This window comes from Sphaerodactylus townsendi, linkage group LG11 (assembly GCF_021028975.2).
Source record: "Sphaerodactylus townsendi isolate TG3544 linkage group LG11, MPM_Stown_v2.3, whole genome shotgun sequence".
NCBI classification, from domain to species: Eukaryota; Metazoa; Chordata; class Lepidosauria; order Squamata; family Sphaerodactylidae; genus Sphaerodactylus; species Sphaerodactylus townsendi.
The window spans coordinates 77,718,242-77,735,025 of record NC_059435.1 but is presented as its reverse complement, the minus strand read 5'-3'; the positions used below and the strand labels follow the sequence as shown (position 1 = coordinate 77,735,025).

Below are 16,784 nucleotides of genomic sequence, written 5' to 3'. Positions count from 1 at the left end.
CACTTGCTGGGTGGGTGGGTGGTCTGGAGCACTCAGGAAAACAGGTTTTATCATTATTTAGTTTTTTTGTTTGTTTTCATTCGTAGGCCACCCTTCCACTTCTGGCCTCGGGGCAACTTTCAGCATATAAAATGTAATAGTACAGAAATGCAACAAACATGTTACTCGAACAACTAAAACCGATAATCTGTCTTAAAATCTACATGGTGGCTAACTCATCAGCCCAGAAAGCCAGTGCAATTCTGGTCTGCATCAAAAGGAGTATAGTGTCTAGATTGGAAGGTGTAATAGTACCACTGTATTTTGCATTGACCAAGCCTCACATGGAATATTGTGTCCAGATTAAGAACTGACATGATTGCCATGTTTAAATATTTTAAGGGATGCCATGTCGAAGAGGGAGCCAGCTAGTTTTCTGCTGCTACAGAGACTAAGACCACAGTGGCAAACCTTTGGCACTCCAGATGTTACGGACTACAATTCCCTTCAGCCCCTGCCAGCATGGCCAATTGGCCATGCTGGCAGGGGCTGATGGGAATTGTAGTCTGTAACATCTGGAGTGCCAAAGGTTCGCCACCACTGGACTAAGACAGGGAGTAATAGATTCAAGGTGCAGGAAAAGAGATTCCACCTAAACATTAGGAAGAACTTCTTGACGGTATGGGCTGTTGGACAGTGGAATTCACTGCCTCGGGGTGGTGGTGGTGGTAATGGGAGAGTCTCCTTCTTTGGAGGTTTTTAAAGAGAGGCTGGATGACCACCTGTCAGGGAGTGCTTTGATTGTGTGTTCCTGCATGGTTGGGGTTGCACTGGATGTGATTCTATGACCACAGTAACAGGAGGCCTTCCTTACCTGAAAAGAAAGAATAGGAAGGGGAAAAGGTGGAAGAAAGAGAGAGGCCACCTCACTGTTCCTTCTGCTGTATAGTTGTCACCCTTTGGTGCACTTTAGAAGGTCTAAGGGATGAACTAGCCTCTTATTGTTAACTAATCCCTTTGTCAAATAATCCTCTTATTGTCAAAGTGACCACAGGCCCATGGGTTTGCTACCACCATTCTTCGTTCACTTCAGGCCTCTGGAAGCCTGGGATGGCACGATGCCTTGGTTCCTTGGCTTTCATGTGCCACGCCTCTCAGCTGTGCCTGTCAGTGTCACCCTGTTCCGCCAAAGTAGCACGTGCTCCAGTCAAGCCAGAGAGTTCCAGGGCAAACAGCTTAAGAGCCCTTAATGGGAAGATGGAATTGGAAAGAAAATATAATCTCAGTGTATTGTTGAAGGCTTTCATGGCCGGACTCAACCGGTTGTTGTGGCAGCCACAGATGCAAGCGAAACGTTAGGAACAAGATCTACCAGACCACGGCCACCCAGCCCAGAAAACCCACAACAGTCATTATCGCAAGGACGACAAAAGAGATCTTTACTAGTTCTCATTGTTGTGGTGACTTATATCTGGCAACCTGTCATTATTTCACTTGTACACAAAGGGAAGAAACTTGATTTGGTAAGAACTTCTGAACAGCCAGTTTGCTCACCAGCAGGTTTTCTCCAGCAAACAGCTTTCACTGAAGTTGCCTGTTGAGAGGAAGGGATAAAAATGGAGTGGAGGGCGTGGACAGCCGGGAAGGCCCAGCTGATGTTGTTGAGACTTCTGGGTCTGCTGCCTGTTCTTCTCTGCCTCACTGAAGTTAGTTCGTCCCACTGAAGTTAGTTTGTCCCTCTAGCCAGCTGCCATCTGAACATAATGTAACCTCTCTCTCGTACGCTGGTTTTCTTTGGTCTCTTGCTGGCTGGCTTTTAGGGCCAACGTGTGTGTGTGCGCTTCCTCCCTCTTGCAGGAGGATGAAGATCCCAACAAAGGGGACCAGAGCCGCTCCATAGATCCGGGAGAAGACAATGTCACAGAGCAGACCAATCACATCATTATCCCCAGCTACGCGTCCTGGTTTGACTATAACTGGTAAGGAAGAGTTCTCAGTGCTAAGTGTGACTGATGTTTTAATATACATTCCTGACAGACGGGATTGCCGTCTGCCAGCACCTTTTTCATTTGTGGAGTGTTCAGACACTGGATTAAATTGTATTAAGGTAGAGTGAGATTTTTCTTGTGACTCTAACAGCCCCCCCCCCCCCCCCGCTTGTTCCAGGAGGTGGTCCTTGTGAAGTAACATTTCTCCTGTCAGTATTCATTCAGATAAATAAATGTATTTATTTATTTTATTCCATATGGGTGTGCCGCCCTCCCCACAAGGGCTCAGAGTGGCTTACAACAGTAAGTAGCATATAACATTTGATTAGATCAGGGGTAGGGAACCTGTGGCTCTCCAGATGTTCAGGAACTACAATTCCCATCAGCCGCTACCAGCATGGCCAGTTGGCCATGCTGACAGAGGCTGATGGGAATTGTAGTTCCTGAACATCTGGAGAGCCGCAGGTTCCCTACCCCTGGATTAGATAATACAATTAAACAATTAAAGACAATTAAAACAATTTGAAACAATTTAAAACAGTTATAGTAGTTAAAATCCAATCTAGTTAAAGTATTGAAGGGTGGGGGGCACTCTGAATTCCTGGCCCAAAAGGTTCACTGGCACATTTGCTGAGGGAGGGGAGGTGTTTTCTAGGCCCTCTCTTCCTCATACAGCTGAAGTTGTGAGTGAAATGGTCTGTGGTTTTCCATGTTCTCAAGGGTGCTCCTCTAAGGTGCACAGACACTGCGAGTCTTAGAGGAAACAGCTGTCTGGAGGAAATGTTTTTTTAATCCAAAGCATGTTGAGGTCTCAGGGGCTGTCCAGACAGTGTCCTTGAATGGAATGCAAATTGGCCTGATATAATTGCTGTTCTGAGACTTGCGTCACTTTGCAGCTGAACAGTGGGAGGGATTTTTGGATCTCCGGCTGCCTGTTTGTCCTCTCTTCAAAGGTGCATCTCCTGAATGGTAAACACTGTTTCAGGAAGTCTGACACAACGTGAACATTCATATCTTTCTAAACGTGTTGATATTCTTTGGATTTTGGTATAGTCGTTAACAGCTTTACATTATGGTTTTAGGGAATATCCACGTTGATCTGCGGCACCTGGATTCCTGGGACACTTTAGGGACAAATAAAACATTTGAAATCTGAGCATTGACTCTGGGAAGCTCCTCTGCCAAAAATGTCTTTGATCTTGAAGGTGCTCTTGGACTTGAATCTGACGATTAATTGTTCCATGTCTCTGTGTGCAGCTTTTGAGGCCGGGGGTTGTAGCTTCAGTGCCAGTTGAGATTACGCCTTTGCTGATACTTAGTCCAGGGTCCACAAAGGGACAACTCAGCTGCTTTTTCCCTCTTCTGCACTCAATAGTTGAGCCAAATCACAAGGCCTTAATTCAGACACGACACTCACACTAGCAGGAGCATAGCCCGTGGTCTCTACCTGCAAACAGATGCAGGCTGTCCCTAGACAGAATTAAGATTAGTTATCTCTGCTTCAGTCCTGGATCAGCAAGGACCCACAATTGCATATTGCTGAAATTAAGGTGGTGTGCACTTAGGGAAAGGCGGGGTATGAAACCAAACTTTTTTTCTCCTTCATCAGTGAATATCTCTGGCTTGATAGATATTTTATTATTTCCTGTCCCGTTGGTATTTCACAAAACACCTAGATGGGGTCAGCTTCCAAAGTAACTTCCTCATTGGATAGTCTAGTGGTGTACCTAATGCTGACAATCCCAAATCATAATTTCCTTTCTCTTTTTACAAAAGAGGCTTCTCTCTACAATAGCATCATGTCAAGTTGCCACGTTTGGGAGGGAGGAATTCTCTGGGAGCGCTTTCGCTTATGCGGGTGCTTAATTATTTCCTGGTTCTGTCCTTGAGGTTTGCGGCTGGGAAGAGCCTCCAGGCTGGACACTACTAACTCTGTTGTTCCCATGTCAGGGTGGGGATCGTGCTATCCATATTGCCAACTGTTCTGGCACGCTTTCGCCAGAACTGCCTTTTTCTGATCCTGACTTGCCTTCAATAAAATCCTTTGTACCTCACAAGCGTTTTATTGCCTGAGCCGGGGGGATTGACACAGTGAAATAATATGTGGTGGGGAAACCCCTCCGCTTCTGATCAAAAGTCAGGGCTATGGATGCTGCTTCTTAGCCTTTGAAGGGTTAAGCACCTTCTCAGCAAAATTACTGTCTATATGGTGCTCATGTTTCTTCCTAAGTCTGCATCTGTTGATGTTTTATCTTCCTTATGAAAGTAGCTCTTCTAAATAGGTAAAGGGTTGTAAGCTTGGCAGTTCTGCCTGCGTGGACGCTCAGTTGACACTGATGTCAGAAGAAGAGCTTGGATACTAGATAAAGGTGGGAAAACTCAGGGACTGGCTGGTCTAGAGAGCTCTGCCTACTGAGCACCCTCTGACCAGTCTTCAAAGTGGAAGAGATACAGGCAGCAGTGGACTTGCAGGAAATGGCACCCGGGGTCAAGTTCTGGGCTGGCAAGTGGGGCAGCCGGCAAGTGGAGGCTAGTGGGTGGGGGATGCTGGAGGAGGCCGGGAACAGCAGCAAGCTGGGCTGCTGCAGCCTGCCTGCCTGCAGACCTCAGCTGTGGGGCTGGAAGCGCACGTCTGAGCCCACTCCCTGCTCAGGTTTCTGCAGCCCAATGACGTAGGAGCAGCAGTAGCGTAGGAGGTTAAGAGCTCGTGTATCTAATTTGGAGGAACTGAGTTTGATTCCCAGCTCTGCCACCTGAGCTGTGGAGGCTTATCTGGGGAATTCAGATTAGCCTGTGCACTCCCACACACGCCAGCTGGGTGACCTTGGGCTAGTCACAGCTTCTCGGAGCTCTCTCAGCCCCACCTACCTCATAGGGTGTTTGTTGTGAGGGGGAAGGGCAAGGAGATTGAAAGCCCCTTTGAGTCTCCTGCAGGACAGAAAGGGGGGATATAAATCCAAACTCCTCCTCCTCCTCCTCCTCCTCTTCAATACAGTTGCTTGCTGCTGGGGGAGGGGAGTGGGGCAGCTGAATGCCTCCCCCATGTGACACTTTCAAGTGGCACCTGGGGCGTCCGCTCCCTCTGTTCCCCCCCCCCCCAAGTATGCCATTGGATATAGGGTTCATTCTCACACATGCTGAATACTGCACTTTCAGTCTGCTGTGCCTTTGCGACTTGATTTTACTGTGTGTAATGGTAGAATTCCCTTATAAGTGATCACTGAAGTGCGTTGGAAGTTAATGCTTAACTAGAGTTAGTGGAAACATCCACCTACAATTTCTATATGTCACATAGTGGGGGGGCGGGGGGGCGGGGGAGGCATGTAGTCAGATTACCCTCAGATGAAAAGGTTTCTTCTGGTGCAGAGGGTTTTGGATCCTGGCTATGTGCTTCCGCCTTTTGTGGAAGAGGGGCCAAGCAAGGGCACATGAAATGAACTACATTTGAAGACCTTCAAACCTAAGTCTGTATTAAAAGCATCCTGTTTAAGGCTATTATGGTAATTTGTGGAAGAAAATTCACATTACACAATTATTTTCAGCCTAATCTTTTTTTTAAAAAAAAATGAGCCAGCATGTTGATTGTTCTCTAAAATAGACAATCCAGTTCATAATGCAATTGACGGTAAAGGGATTATGTAACCCAGAAAAAATGTTTAATACATGAAGACATTGCAGGTTGAACTGAACGTTCCACACTGAAATGTTTTATGGAAGAAAAAACCCAGCACAAATTGTGTAAATTAACAAATCAGAAAAGATATTACTCTGTTTTCCCTGCATTTCTTAGTGGCTTGCTATTGCTGGAATGGGATTTGAGTGGTTTCTCTCTCTCTCTCTCTCTCTCTCTCTCTCTCTCTCTCTCTCTCCCCCCCCTCCAGTGCCCACTTGTTTCCATCATCTACACACCTAAATAATTTTTATTCCATTTATATGGAAATTGCTTGAATGGGGCACAAAGGTCATTTTTGGCAAACCATAGAGGCATCGATTGCCAGAAGGACCTAGACATGCAGTCCCTGACCTGTGAGGGTTGACATCTTTCTCCCACGTTATGGCTTTCTCCAAGAAGGGGCTGCCTTCTGCTGCCCTTTTCACTGTTGGGGACGATGTATAGTGCAGCTACTGGGGTGTCGGCCTCTCCCTGTGAGAGTACTCCGGTCTAGCTGCATTCCCTTTGGTTGAGACTGTCTGTCATAGGCCTGTCTGCCCTGGCCTCCTTGGATGAGGAAAAGACCTATGGGGACCACAGGAAGACCCACTGGACAAAGGGCTGGGGGGGAGGAGTCTCAGGCCAAAGTTGGCATGCCACACCCTCAGTGATGACCACTCCCTGCTTGTTTCGTGAATAAATACATGTGCAAAATATGGTTTATTTCTTCCTTTCTTTCCATAGGTACAAATGGTTGCCACTAAGAATTTAACTCCACGCCCTGTTTTAATTTCTCCTCAAGTTTTGTGTCCCAGCTCCTTCATCTCCTCAAAGTGGGGCTCTCTCGGCAACCCTCCGGAAGAGCAGCCTGCAGCATGAATGGGAGCCTAGGCTTTCCAGGAGCTGCCGGCTTCCAGGGGGTTCCCGAGAGAGCACCACTTTGAGGAGATTCTAGAAGATGGGCGGGGGGAGGGGGGATCATTTTCGCCAAAGAGAAGGGTCTTGAGCTAGTGAAAAGAAGCATCTAGTCATGCAGGGGTGGCCAACATATGGCGCTCCAGATGTTCATGGACTACAATTCTCATCAGCCAATTGACTATGCTGGCAGGGGCTGATGGGAATTGTAGTCCATGAACACCTGGAGCGCCGTACGTTGGCCACCTCTGGTCTAGTGGATTTAACTTCTGATTTTCAGCCCAGTTTTCTTACTGGGAAGAACTGGAAGTTGGGGAAGGGGAGGGTTGAAAGGCTTAACAATTGGACATTTAAGCATATGTGTCCCTAGGTGTCTGAGGTTTTGTTTGCTTTGATTATCTTGTTGTGGGTTCCTTTGCTCCTGAATCAGTGTGATTTATTGTTACTCTGTAGGGCAGGTGTTTGTGCTGATCATCGTGAGGTTAGTTGCTATTTTTACTACACTTTATTGGTAATTATCGTTGGTTTTATCTGTTCGCCACTTCAGAAGGCACTGACTCTGAGAGGGGGTGAGATAAGAACAAAATAAATTAGCGTGTGCATGTTTACAAAACATTCAGATGTGAAGATTTTGGGCTGACTCCGTTCTGCTTGCTTTTTGATAGTATCCACGTGATCGAACGACGTGCTCTTCCAGAGTTCTTCAATGGGAAAAACAAATCCAAGACCCCAGAAATGTAAGTAGTCCTTTTGTCTCGTAGTTTTCCACAGGTTGGATTTCAGTGCTGTGGGCTGGCATGAGGCCCTCCATTCCTCCGCTGGTCTCATAATCTTATCTAGGAGATCAGGAGCGCCAAGCAGACTTCTGTATGTTTCTCTCACCTTCCTCCTCTCTTGGGTATTCCACTCCCCTTTTGCAAGCTAAATGATGCCCAGTGTTAATGTGCCCTGGCAGTTTCGCTGCCCTTCGTTTGTAAACTAGCTTCTAATCCTCGTTGCAGACATTCCAACACCTTCCAACACAAACATTAATGCAGTTCAGTCTAAAACTAAAAGAAAAGGGGAAATACCCACAGGGAGTGGGAAGAGGCAGGTTAGCCATTAAACTGTCCGTGATTAGATCAGACAGCGTGAGGTTTGCATCGATGAGACTGTATATTTGTGGGCGTGTATGTACAGCCAGCGGTTCAGTTGCCAGTTTTCCCTTCACCCTGAGTAAATGTGTTTACTTGTGGAGCTGTGGGCAGAACTTGGGCATTTTGTCAGTCTGAGTTTTGTGCCTAATTCTAGAAGGATTGTGAAAGATTTATCCATGTCTGAAGAGTTCCTGTTTGCTTGTGTTAATTTAAACCCTGATTCTGCCTCTAGTGGAGGTCATGCTCTGATATGTCCTTGGTGTTGTTCAGCAAGTCTTGTACATTTCGACTTCAGAATGCAGTCTACCCCCACCCCCACCCCCTGCCCCCACCCCACCCCCCAACATCAGAAGCTGCTTTTCCTAAATCCAACTTCCTCCTCCATAAATTTCTGGTCCACAAAACAAAGTAAAAATGCCCTTTGATCTCACTGGGCCAGTCTTTGATCTGGCAGCAGGGTCTGGTGTAGGATGTGTTCACTCTGGCGTAGAGAAGAAGTCTGCATCGTGCCCCTTGAGTTATGAAGAGCTGGGCCATAATTCTGCAGGGCTGAACCAAATAGATCTTTGGGTTCAAGACTACGCGTGTGAGAATAATTCCCACTTCTGTGACTAGCTCAACCTTTGCAGATCTGCTGTGCTGTAGTTCTTCCATATATGCCGCAAAAAAAATCCAGTTTCACTCATACACAACACATTTTGTATAAGTGTATATGAGCCCCTCGGGGATGGGGCGGTCTAGAAGCCCAAAGTATAAATAAATAAATAAATAAATAAATATCCTTTGTTTACAGTCCACCTTTCTCGCGGAGACTTCCATGATTCAAATTCCCAAGTGTCTGTATTTTGGACACAGTTTCATACCTGTTATTAGGGAGTTGAGTCATTCCTGCTTGATGCATCTGCCAAGCTCAGTTATGCAGTCTTTGCACCTGATCTGCGCAAAAATAGTGCCTGATCTCACTTGTGCAAAGGCTCCCCCCCCCCTACTTGCTCTCTGGTGGTGGGTTACATTTATCCTGCTGAATATCCCAATTGGATATCTCCCCTTACAAATTCAGCATAGAAAAATGTGGAGGGGGGGCGGGGATATTGGCTGGGGCCGTAACCTTCCATATTCACAGAAACAAATGGTGCTTTGTGTTGCTCTTGGGACCTTGTCTGAACTCAGGGTATCCTGCAACAGCTCGTTAACAGGTTACCCAGGAATTGCTTATGGTCGCACAAACCAGCCCCGGGTCTACGTGGCTCGTGCCAACTGCACAGCTCAGTTACTGCAGTTGCTCAGCTGTGGTGGGGTGCTGCTCATTTCTGTTGCGGCCACCCATCAGGGTGCAGCTTTCAGCCAAGATCTGCTGATGCGAGGAATTTGCCGGATTTTCCGTGTGCTTGTCCGAAAGCTAAAAAGACACCACAGCCATTGTCATGCAGGGGCCTGCTGTTGTCAGATACACAGGGGTGTGTGTATGATTTGAAGAGGGGAGTTTTGGTATTTGTCTGATGTTGTGCAGAGCTTAAGATCCACTGCAGGATTGGCTGAAGCAAACTATTTCTTGTTTCCAGTTGGGGAGTTTGCACTTTGGCTGCGTGTGCACAGGTGAGCCTTTGGAGCGGGGGCGTGAAATGGATGCCATGAAAAGGCAGTGGGACAGCTTAAGCCAGAGGTCTGCAACCTGCGGCTCTCCAGATGTTTATGGACTACAATTCCCATCAGCCCCTGCCACAATGGCCAATTGGGCTTATGGGAATTGTAGTCCATGAACATCTGGAGAGCTGTAGGTTGCAGACCCCTGCCTTGGGGCCAGCCTTTCCCACCCACAGACCCCCTGGCTGAAGTGATAAGAGCTACTTCAACAAAGGCTGAGCGGGAGAGTTTTGCTGTTCCCTGGGTTTGCAACGGAGTTACTGAGGAGTCCGTTCCTCCTCTCCATGGGTGTGAGGGGGCTTTGGAGCAGGGCTGCCCAACCTTTTTGAGGGCACCTTTGGAATTTAACTAGGGGGTGGTAAACGTCACTTTAAAATGGCTTGCACAGAAGCAGAGCCAAACCCAAAATGGCTGCCTCCGGTGGCAGGACCCAATGGAATGCCTCCCTCCTCCCGTGCCCTGGGAAAAGACGAATCCCGAAGGGAGGGTGGAAACACACACTCACTAAGGACAGCTCAGCAGCTCACCCGTCCTCCTCATTCTCCGGTGGAAAACTCTTTCACTTGAGGAGGGAAGCCAGCGGCAAACCCTGCCTGACAACGGCCCTGCCCGTTTCTGAAATAACCAACAGAAATACTGGCAGTTGCCATAGTGATCACGGGCACCACATCGAGGAACCCTAGTTAGACAAAAGACCTTTATCAGTGTGCTCTCTGGTGCATCTCAACAGGCAGGCCTCTTCCCCCCCGCCCTCCAGGTGGGAATGTCCAAGGATCATAGAATCACAGTTAGAAGAGACCCTAAGGGCCATCAAGTCCAACCCCCTGCCATGCCGGAATACGCAATTAAGCTCTCCTGACAGATGGCCATCCAGCCTCTGTTTAAAAACCTCTAAAAAAAGGAGACTCCAACCCCCCCCCCCCCATTCCACTGTCAGAACAGCCCTTAGATGCAATCTCTTTTCCTGCACTTTGAATCCATTACTCCGTGTCCTAGTCTCTGGAGCAGCAGAAAACAAGCCTGTTCCATCTTCAACATGACATCCCTTGAAATATTTAAACATCGCTATCATGTCCCCTCTTAACCTTCTCTTCTCCAGGCTAAACATACCCAGCCCTAATCTGCTCCTCGTAGGACTTGACTTCCAGAGCTTTTACTGTGTTGGTCACCCTCCTCTGCACCCGTTCCACCTTGTCAATATCCTTCTTGAATTGCAGTGCCCAGAACTGGACACAGGTGTAATTTTTTCTGCCTTCGTATCTTACGTTTATCTCTGTTGAAATTCATTTTGTTAGTTTTGGATCAGCTCTCCAATCTGTCCAGGTCATTTTGAAATCTGACCCTGTTCTCTGGGGTGTTAATTCCTCTCCTAATTTCGTGTCATCTGCAAATTTGATTGGCATGCCCTCTAGTCTGTCATTCAAGTCAATTCAAGTCATTGATAAAAATATCGAATAGCACTGGGCCCAGGACAGAATCCTGTGGCACACCACTAGTCACTTCTCTCCAGGATGAAGAGGAGCCATTGGTGAATACCCTTTTGGTTCAGTCACTCAACCAAATACAAATCTATCTAACAGTACTATTGTCTAGCCCACTAATTTGCTTGCAAAAATGTCATGGGGGACCTTATCAAAGGCCTTATGAAAGTCAAGGTATGCTACATTCACAGCATTCTCTTCTTCTACCAAACTTGTCACTGCATCAAAAGAGAGAGAGAGATAAGATTAGTCTGGCAGGACATGACTTTTTTTTTTTTTAGAAACCCATGTTAACCATGAGTGATTGTGACATTTTCTTCTAAGTGCTTTCAGTCTGTCTGTTTAATGATTTGCTCCAGAATCTTTTCTGGTATTGATGTCGGGCTGACAGGGCGATCATTGTTTGAGTCCTCTTCCACCCCCCCCCTTTTTGAAAATGCGGACGACATTAGCCCTCCTCCAGCCTTAAACTTTTCCAGTTCCCCAGAAGTTCTCAAAGATTGTAGCCAGTGGTTCTGAGATTACTTCTGCCAGTTCTTTTAATACCCTGGGATGCAGTTCATCAGGCCCTGGAGATTCGAATTCATTTAAAGTAGCCGGGTGTTCCTGTACTAACTCTTTATTCTGTGCCAAATTTCCCCTACTGCATCTTCTGTTCCATTTCCCTCTGGTTGAGCACTGTTATCCTTTAGGGAAAAGTCTGAGGCAAAGAAGGTGTTGAGTAGTTCTGCCTTTTCTCCAGCTCCTGTTGGCATTTAACCATCTTCTCCATGCAGTGACTCTATTGTATCTTTTTTCTTCCTTTGGCTGTGTGCCTAACCAAAAAAAGCCTTTTAAATTGTTTTTAACCTCCCTGGCAAGCCTGAGCTCATTCTGCGCTTTAGCTTTTCAAACTTCCTCTCTACCTCTCTTGTTTGAATTCCTCTTTGATGATTTCCCCCTTTCCCATTTCTTGTACATGCCCCAGTGGTGTAGGAGGTTAAGAGCTCGTGTATCTAATCTGGAGGAACCGGGTTTGATTCCCCGCTCTGCCGCCTGAGCTGTGGAGGCTTATCTGGGGAATTCAGATTAGCCTGTGTACTCCCACACACGCCAGCTGGGTGACCTTGGGCTAGTCACAGCTTCTCAGAGCTCTCTCAGCCCCACCTACCTCACGGGGTGTTTGTTGTGAGGGGGGAAGGGCAAGGAGATTTTCAGCCCCTTTGAGTCTCCTGCAGGAGAGAAAGGGGGGGGATATAAATCCAAACTCCTCCTCCTCCTCCTCCTCCTCCTCCTCCTCCTCCTCCTCTTCTTCTTCTTCTTCTAAATCTTAGCTCAGTTGAAAGGTCTTTAGACAGCCATCCTGGTTTCCTTAGACACCTCCCATTTTTCCTCCTCATTGGAACTGTAGGAAATTGTGCCTTCTAGATCTCACTTTTCAGAAACTCCCTATCTATCCTGCACTCCCTTCTCTTTTAGTATTCTTAACCACGGAATCACACCCTGTAGTTTCCTAAGTTTACTGAAACCAGCTTTCTTAAGATCTAGAAAGCATGTCTGACCACACTTGGCATCCCCTTTCCACTCTAAAACAAATCCAGGAGAATATGGTCACTGCCATCTAAGTGCTGCCACATACCCAGCAGTTTAAAAAGCTCAATTGTCATTCCTAGTAGAGGCTAAGTTGGGTAGGGAACCTTTAACACTCAAAGAGCCATTTGGACCCGTTTTCCACGGGAAAAGAAAACACTTGGAGCCGCAAATAATTTTTGACATTTAAAATAAAGATAACACTATATATATAGGGTTTTTTTAACCTTTTACTCCGCTCATTCTGAGAACTCAGATAGATGCGCCACTTCTGCTGCCTTGTATGGTGGGCAAGGATGAAGTCAAGGCTCGACCTTGCTGGCTGCCGGGAAAGTCAGCTGCGCTCCAACGGGAGCTGGCGAGTGGGGAAGCTCCGCGGGCGCGGGCTCCAGCCGACTGTGGGTAAGAGGTGCGCTCAGCTCTGCTGGTTTGCAGGGCGGGCAAGGATGGGGCCGGTGGCTCGGCTCGTGGAGCCACAGTGCAAGGGCAGAAGAGCCGCATGCGGATCTCGAGCCGCAGGTTTCCTACCCCTGGGCTAAATATTGCCATGTAAAGGTTGCTAGCCGCCCTGAGCCTGGCCTTTCCCTGGAAAGGGCGGGATAGTAAATTGAATAAAATAAATGAATGAATAAAGCAAGGTTTCTGCACTTGGTCCTAAAGAGGGGTGTTGATTTGAGAGAGCCCCCCTCTTCTGTTGCCAGATAGCATCACCTTTTCTTGACAGTACAAGCTATCAGCATGTTTCCTACAACGCAAGAAATCTGTGGACCTTCGTGACAGTCCTTTAGGAGCGGTAGGCCCATTGAAGAAGGTGGGAAGAGGCGCAGGGCTCTCAGCCAAGAGTTTCTAGTGGCGTGTTTCGCCCACTGACTGTTCAGGAGAGGAATCATTGATTTCTCCCACAGGACACAGAAGCGTTTGGGAGCCTTTCCTTTGTGGTTTGTGCTTTCCAGCCCTCACAGGGGAATGGCTACCAGTGACTTCAGAAAGCAAGTCAGCATTTTCCTTTCTCTTGGCTTCTGGAAGTTTCCCTTCTGGGCTTCCCTGCAGGTCTTCTCTCCTCAGGTGTATGCACGCCACGCCCTTTCCTGCAGATGAAATGGGATGGGGCCCCAGCAGCCCACCGTGTGCAAAACCTTTTCCTCCTTGTTTGCGAAGGGGAGACGGCAAGTTCTGTGCAATCCTGTGTCCCATCAATTTGGGGGGGGGGGGGCGTGTATTCTACATTTGGCTGGCTGTGAGGTGCTCCTGCAACGGAGCTACCATGTTTTCCCGAAAATAAGACAGTGTCTTATATTAATTTTTGCTCCCCAAGATGCGCTATGTCTTATTTTCAGGGGATGTATTATTTTTTCCGCTCCACAGTTGCATGCTCTGGTGTTCTGTTCGACGGGCACGCTTCCAAACAAAAACTTTGCTACGTCTTACTTTCGGGGGATGCTTTATATTTAGCACTAGTGTACCCGGCCACGCATTGCTGTGGCGTGTTTCCCAGCAGCGGGCAGGGCAGTTCCTCGTCGCGTCCCTTCGGGTGTGGGTTCCTCAGGTGGCGGGCGGCTGAGCTGTTAGTCCCCCCACCCCCCGTCCCGGCCCCAATGTGCTCGGGGCCGGGATGGGTCGCAATCGGCTGGTCCCTGGCTTCTTTCGACGGCTGCCGGGCTGGCTTCCTCCTTCCGGGCCATCATTTGCACCTGGTTCTGGCACTGGCGCGCTGGCTGTCTTCAGGGCTTTTGAGGTGAGGCTCATGCGCACAGATCCACACCCCTGGTGAGCATGTTTACCTGGAGTAGTTTACGTTGGAGTAGTGGAAAACATGCTCGCACGGATGAGCAACGGTCCCTGAAAATTTCAGGGCGATTGCTCCAGCGGTTCCTGAGTTAGAGCGTGACTAACAAAGTCACGGTTAGCTTTTTATATATATAGATTTCAGCAAAATCTCTTCTACGTCTTATTTTCAGAGGATGTCTTATTTTCGGGGAAACAGGGTATTCTCTCGTGTCTGAATTGTGTGGCTTGGCTTCTTCTCAGAGCTTCAGGAAACCAAAGAGGCAAATCCAGTTTGTCTGCCACTTGAATTGGAGGAAGGTCACTGTGGCAAACACAAGCTGCAGTTGGCACTGCAGTCTGGGAACGAGAGACATCTGGCCTGGTTGCCTGGAAGGAGGGAGGGAACGCGTGGCTTTGCCCCAAGCAGTGCGTTGTGGGGAAGCGCGTCCCTGACGTGTCCGTGGATTTCTTTCCAGATTCTTAGCCTACCGCAACTTCATGATCGACACCTATCGTTTAAACCCGCAAGAGTACCTGACCAGCACTGCCTGCAGAAGGAACTTGACTGGGGACGTCTGTGCGGTGATGAGGTGAGCCAGCGGGAGACGGCCTCTTCCACGCCACGATCGTCCAAGCTAAAAATCCTTCTGCCCAGCCGGACTGGGGAAGCTGTGGGGAAGAGTGTTCGTGGCTGTCCTCCTTGGCCCGGGTCCCAGCCTCCTGGAACTCTCTGCTGAGCGAGGCCACGCCCTCTGGGTCTACAGGCAGTTTTGCAGGGCCTAGTACAGTGGTGGCGAACCTTTTTGAGACCGAGTGCCCAAATAGCAACCCAAAACCTACTTATTTATCGCAAAGTGCCAAAGCAAGAATTTAATCTGACTAACCCCCTTGAGCAGGGGCCAGCCTTTTGTAGCCTCCAGCAAGTCCCACATGCGCCACTCTGCACCTCTCAAGCATCTCTGCTGCCTCTGCCCCCCCACCCCCACCCCAGAGCAGCAGCCTCCTGGAGCACAGGCACCAGGCCCGCCAGCCAAGTCCTCCCTGCTCGCTGAGGTGCATGCACATCAAGTCCAGCAGCCCAGGGCAGCCTAGATGTGTGGGGGGAGATTTCCCCCCCACATGATGAACTCTGTGCGTGCGTGCCCACAGAGAGAGCTCTGAGTGCCACCTCTGGCACCCGTGCCATAGGTTCGCCACCACGGGCCTAGTACGAGGGAGCTGCTCCACCAGGCCTGTGGCTGAGGACTTCAACGATTCCTAGCTGGCCGGCCTCCTTATTCCCTTCCCTGCTCTCCTTGTCCTCTCTCCAACATGACTGATGAACGTTTTAGTGTGGGGGTTGGCATTGAGTTATTTCACCCTTCGAATGTTATAAGGTGCCCTGAGGTATTATTGGACTGTTATTTATTGATTTTATTGTTTTGTCCTACTGTGACCAGTTTGCTGTAAGCAGCCCCGAGCCCCTTCGGGGAAGGGCAGCCTTGAATTCAAACACATAAATGGTGGCACGCACGGAGTGGCGTGGCTTGGCAACCCTATTACAGCCCTCTGGGCAGCTGTCCCTAGTCATCCCCATGGCAACGAAAGGGAGGGCAGTGGTGCTGCTGTCCAGCCCCCATTCTTTTTGGATCGTGACATCTCGCTCAGTTAAAACAATGAAGAATACATATTTCAGACACCTCTCCGCTGAAATGATAAAACCCAGCCGAATCCCCACCCACGAGTTCACCCCCAGTTTCCATGTGGAAACACAAGAGTCATAAAAGCGGCGATTGGGCAGGAGGGCAAAGGTCAGTCATCTACCAAAAGATGGGGTAACATTTCAGTTGAAAGCCTGGGTGGGAAAAAGCGGTGTAGCGCCCAGCACCCAGATGCTCATAGGTTGGGCACTCTCCGTCTCCCACTTCTGTGGCTTTTGAGAACCTTGCCAGCTTCTTGATTTTTTAGAAATGTGGCTTCCACTCCCACCCTCCCACCCTTCCATTCTCTCCTTGTCCGTCTGTATCCATCCTGTACTTAGTCAACATGCTATAGTTACTCAGCCCAGAGCAGCCTGGCTAAAAACATGGGTGAGATTTTTCACAGGCGGGTTTTATTGTTATTTTTACTTAATTATTACTATATTTTTATCCTGCTCTTCCCAACTAAAGCTGGACTCGGGCTGGCTAACAGCATAAAATTACTATTAAAATACCATTTAATTTAACCCTTAAATAGTGATGCGCAGTGATGGTGCCCTGAGGTGTGGTCCACAGATGACGTGGCCATTTTGAAGATCAGAGAAGAGCCCTGCCTGGAAAGGTTGATGGTTGGGCATGAGATAGGATCAGGGAAGAGACACGAGGTTTAGGGAAAGGAAGGCCAGCGAAGGGAGCCACGGCTGTCTTCAACCATTAGCCTGGTAGAACATCTCCATTGAGCGAGGGAACATCTGGGTTCTTGCTAATCCACCAATCAGGGAGGCAGGGATTTGAATAAATTTCCCAAAATTCCCTCTGTGCCTTGTCCGTGTCCTCCTCTCGCCAGTTTTGTTTCCTGCCTTAGGGAGTGCAGTCACAGTGGCTTTCACTGCCTCTGGTGTTTTTTATTTTTTATTTTTATTCTTATCTGGCTATAGCCGGAGTTTAGGAGGCAACGGCTATTGCTGAAAGCC

The 16,784-nt window shown here is 48.4% G+C and overlaps 1 protein-coding gene across 1 annotated transcript in view; it reads left to right on the top strand.

Annotated features, from left to right (window-relative positions):
- LOC125440668 (SWI/SNF complex subunit SMARCC1-like) overlaps window positions 1-16,784 on the top strand; it is a 92,660-nt gene that overhangs the window by 37,541 nt on the left and 38,335 nt on the right. The window contains exons 15-17 of the mRNA XM_048510527.1: window positions 1,837-1,958; window positions 7,200-7,271; window positions 14,608-14,721. Of these exons, the coding sequence (XP_048366484.1) occupies window positions 1,837-1,958; window positions 7,200-7,271; window positions 14,608-14,721 (308 nt within the window). The remainder of the gene's footprint in view (window positions 1-1,836; window positions 1,959-7,199; window positions 7,272-14,607; window positions 14,722-16,784) is intronic.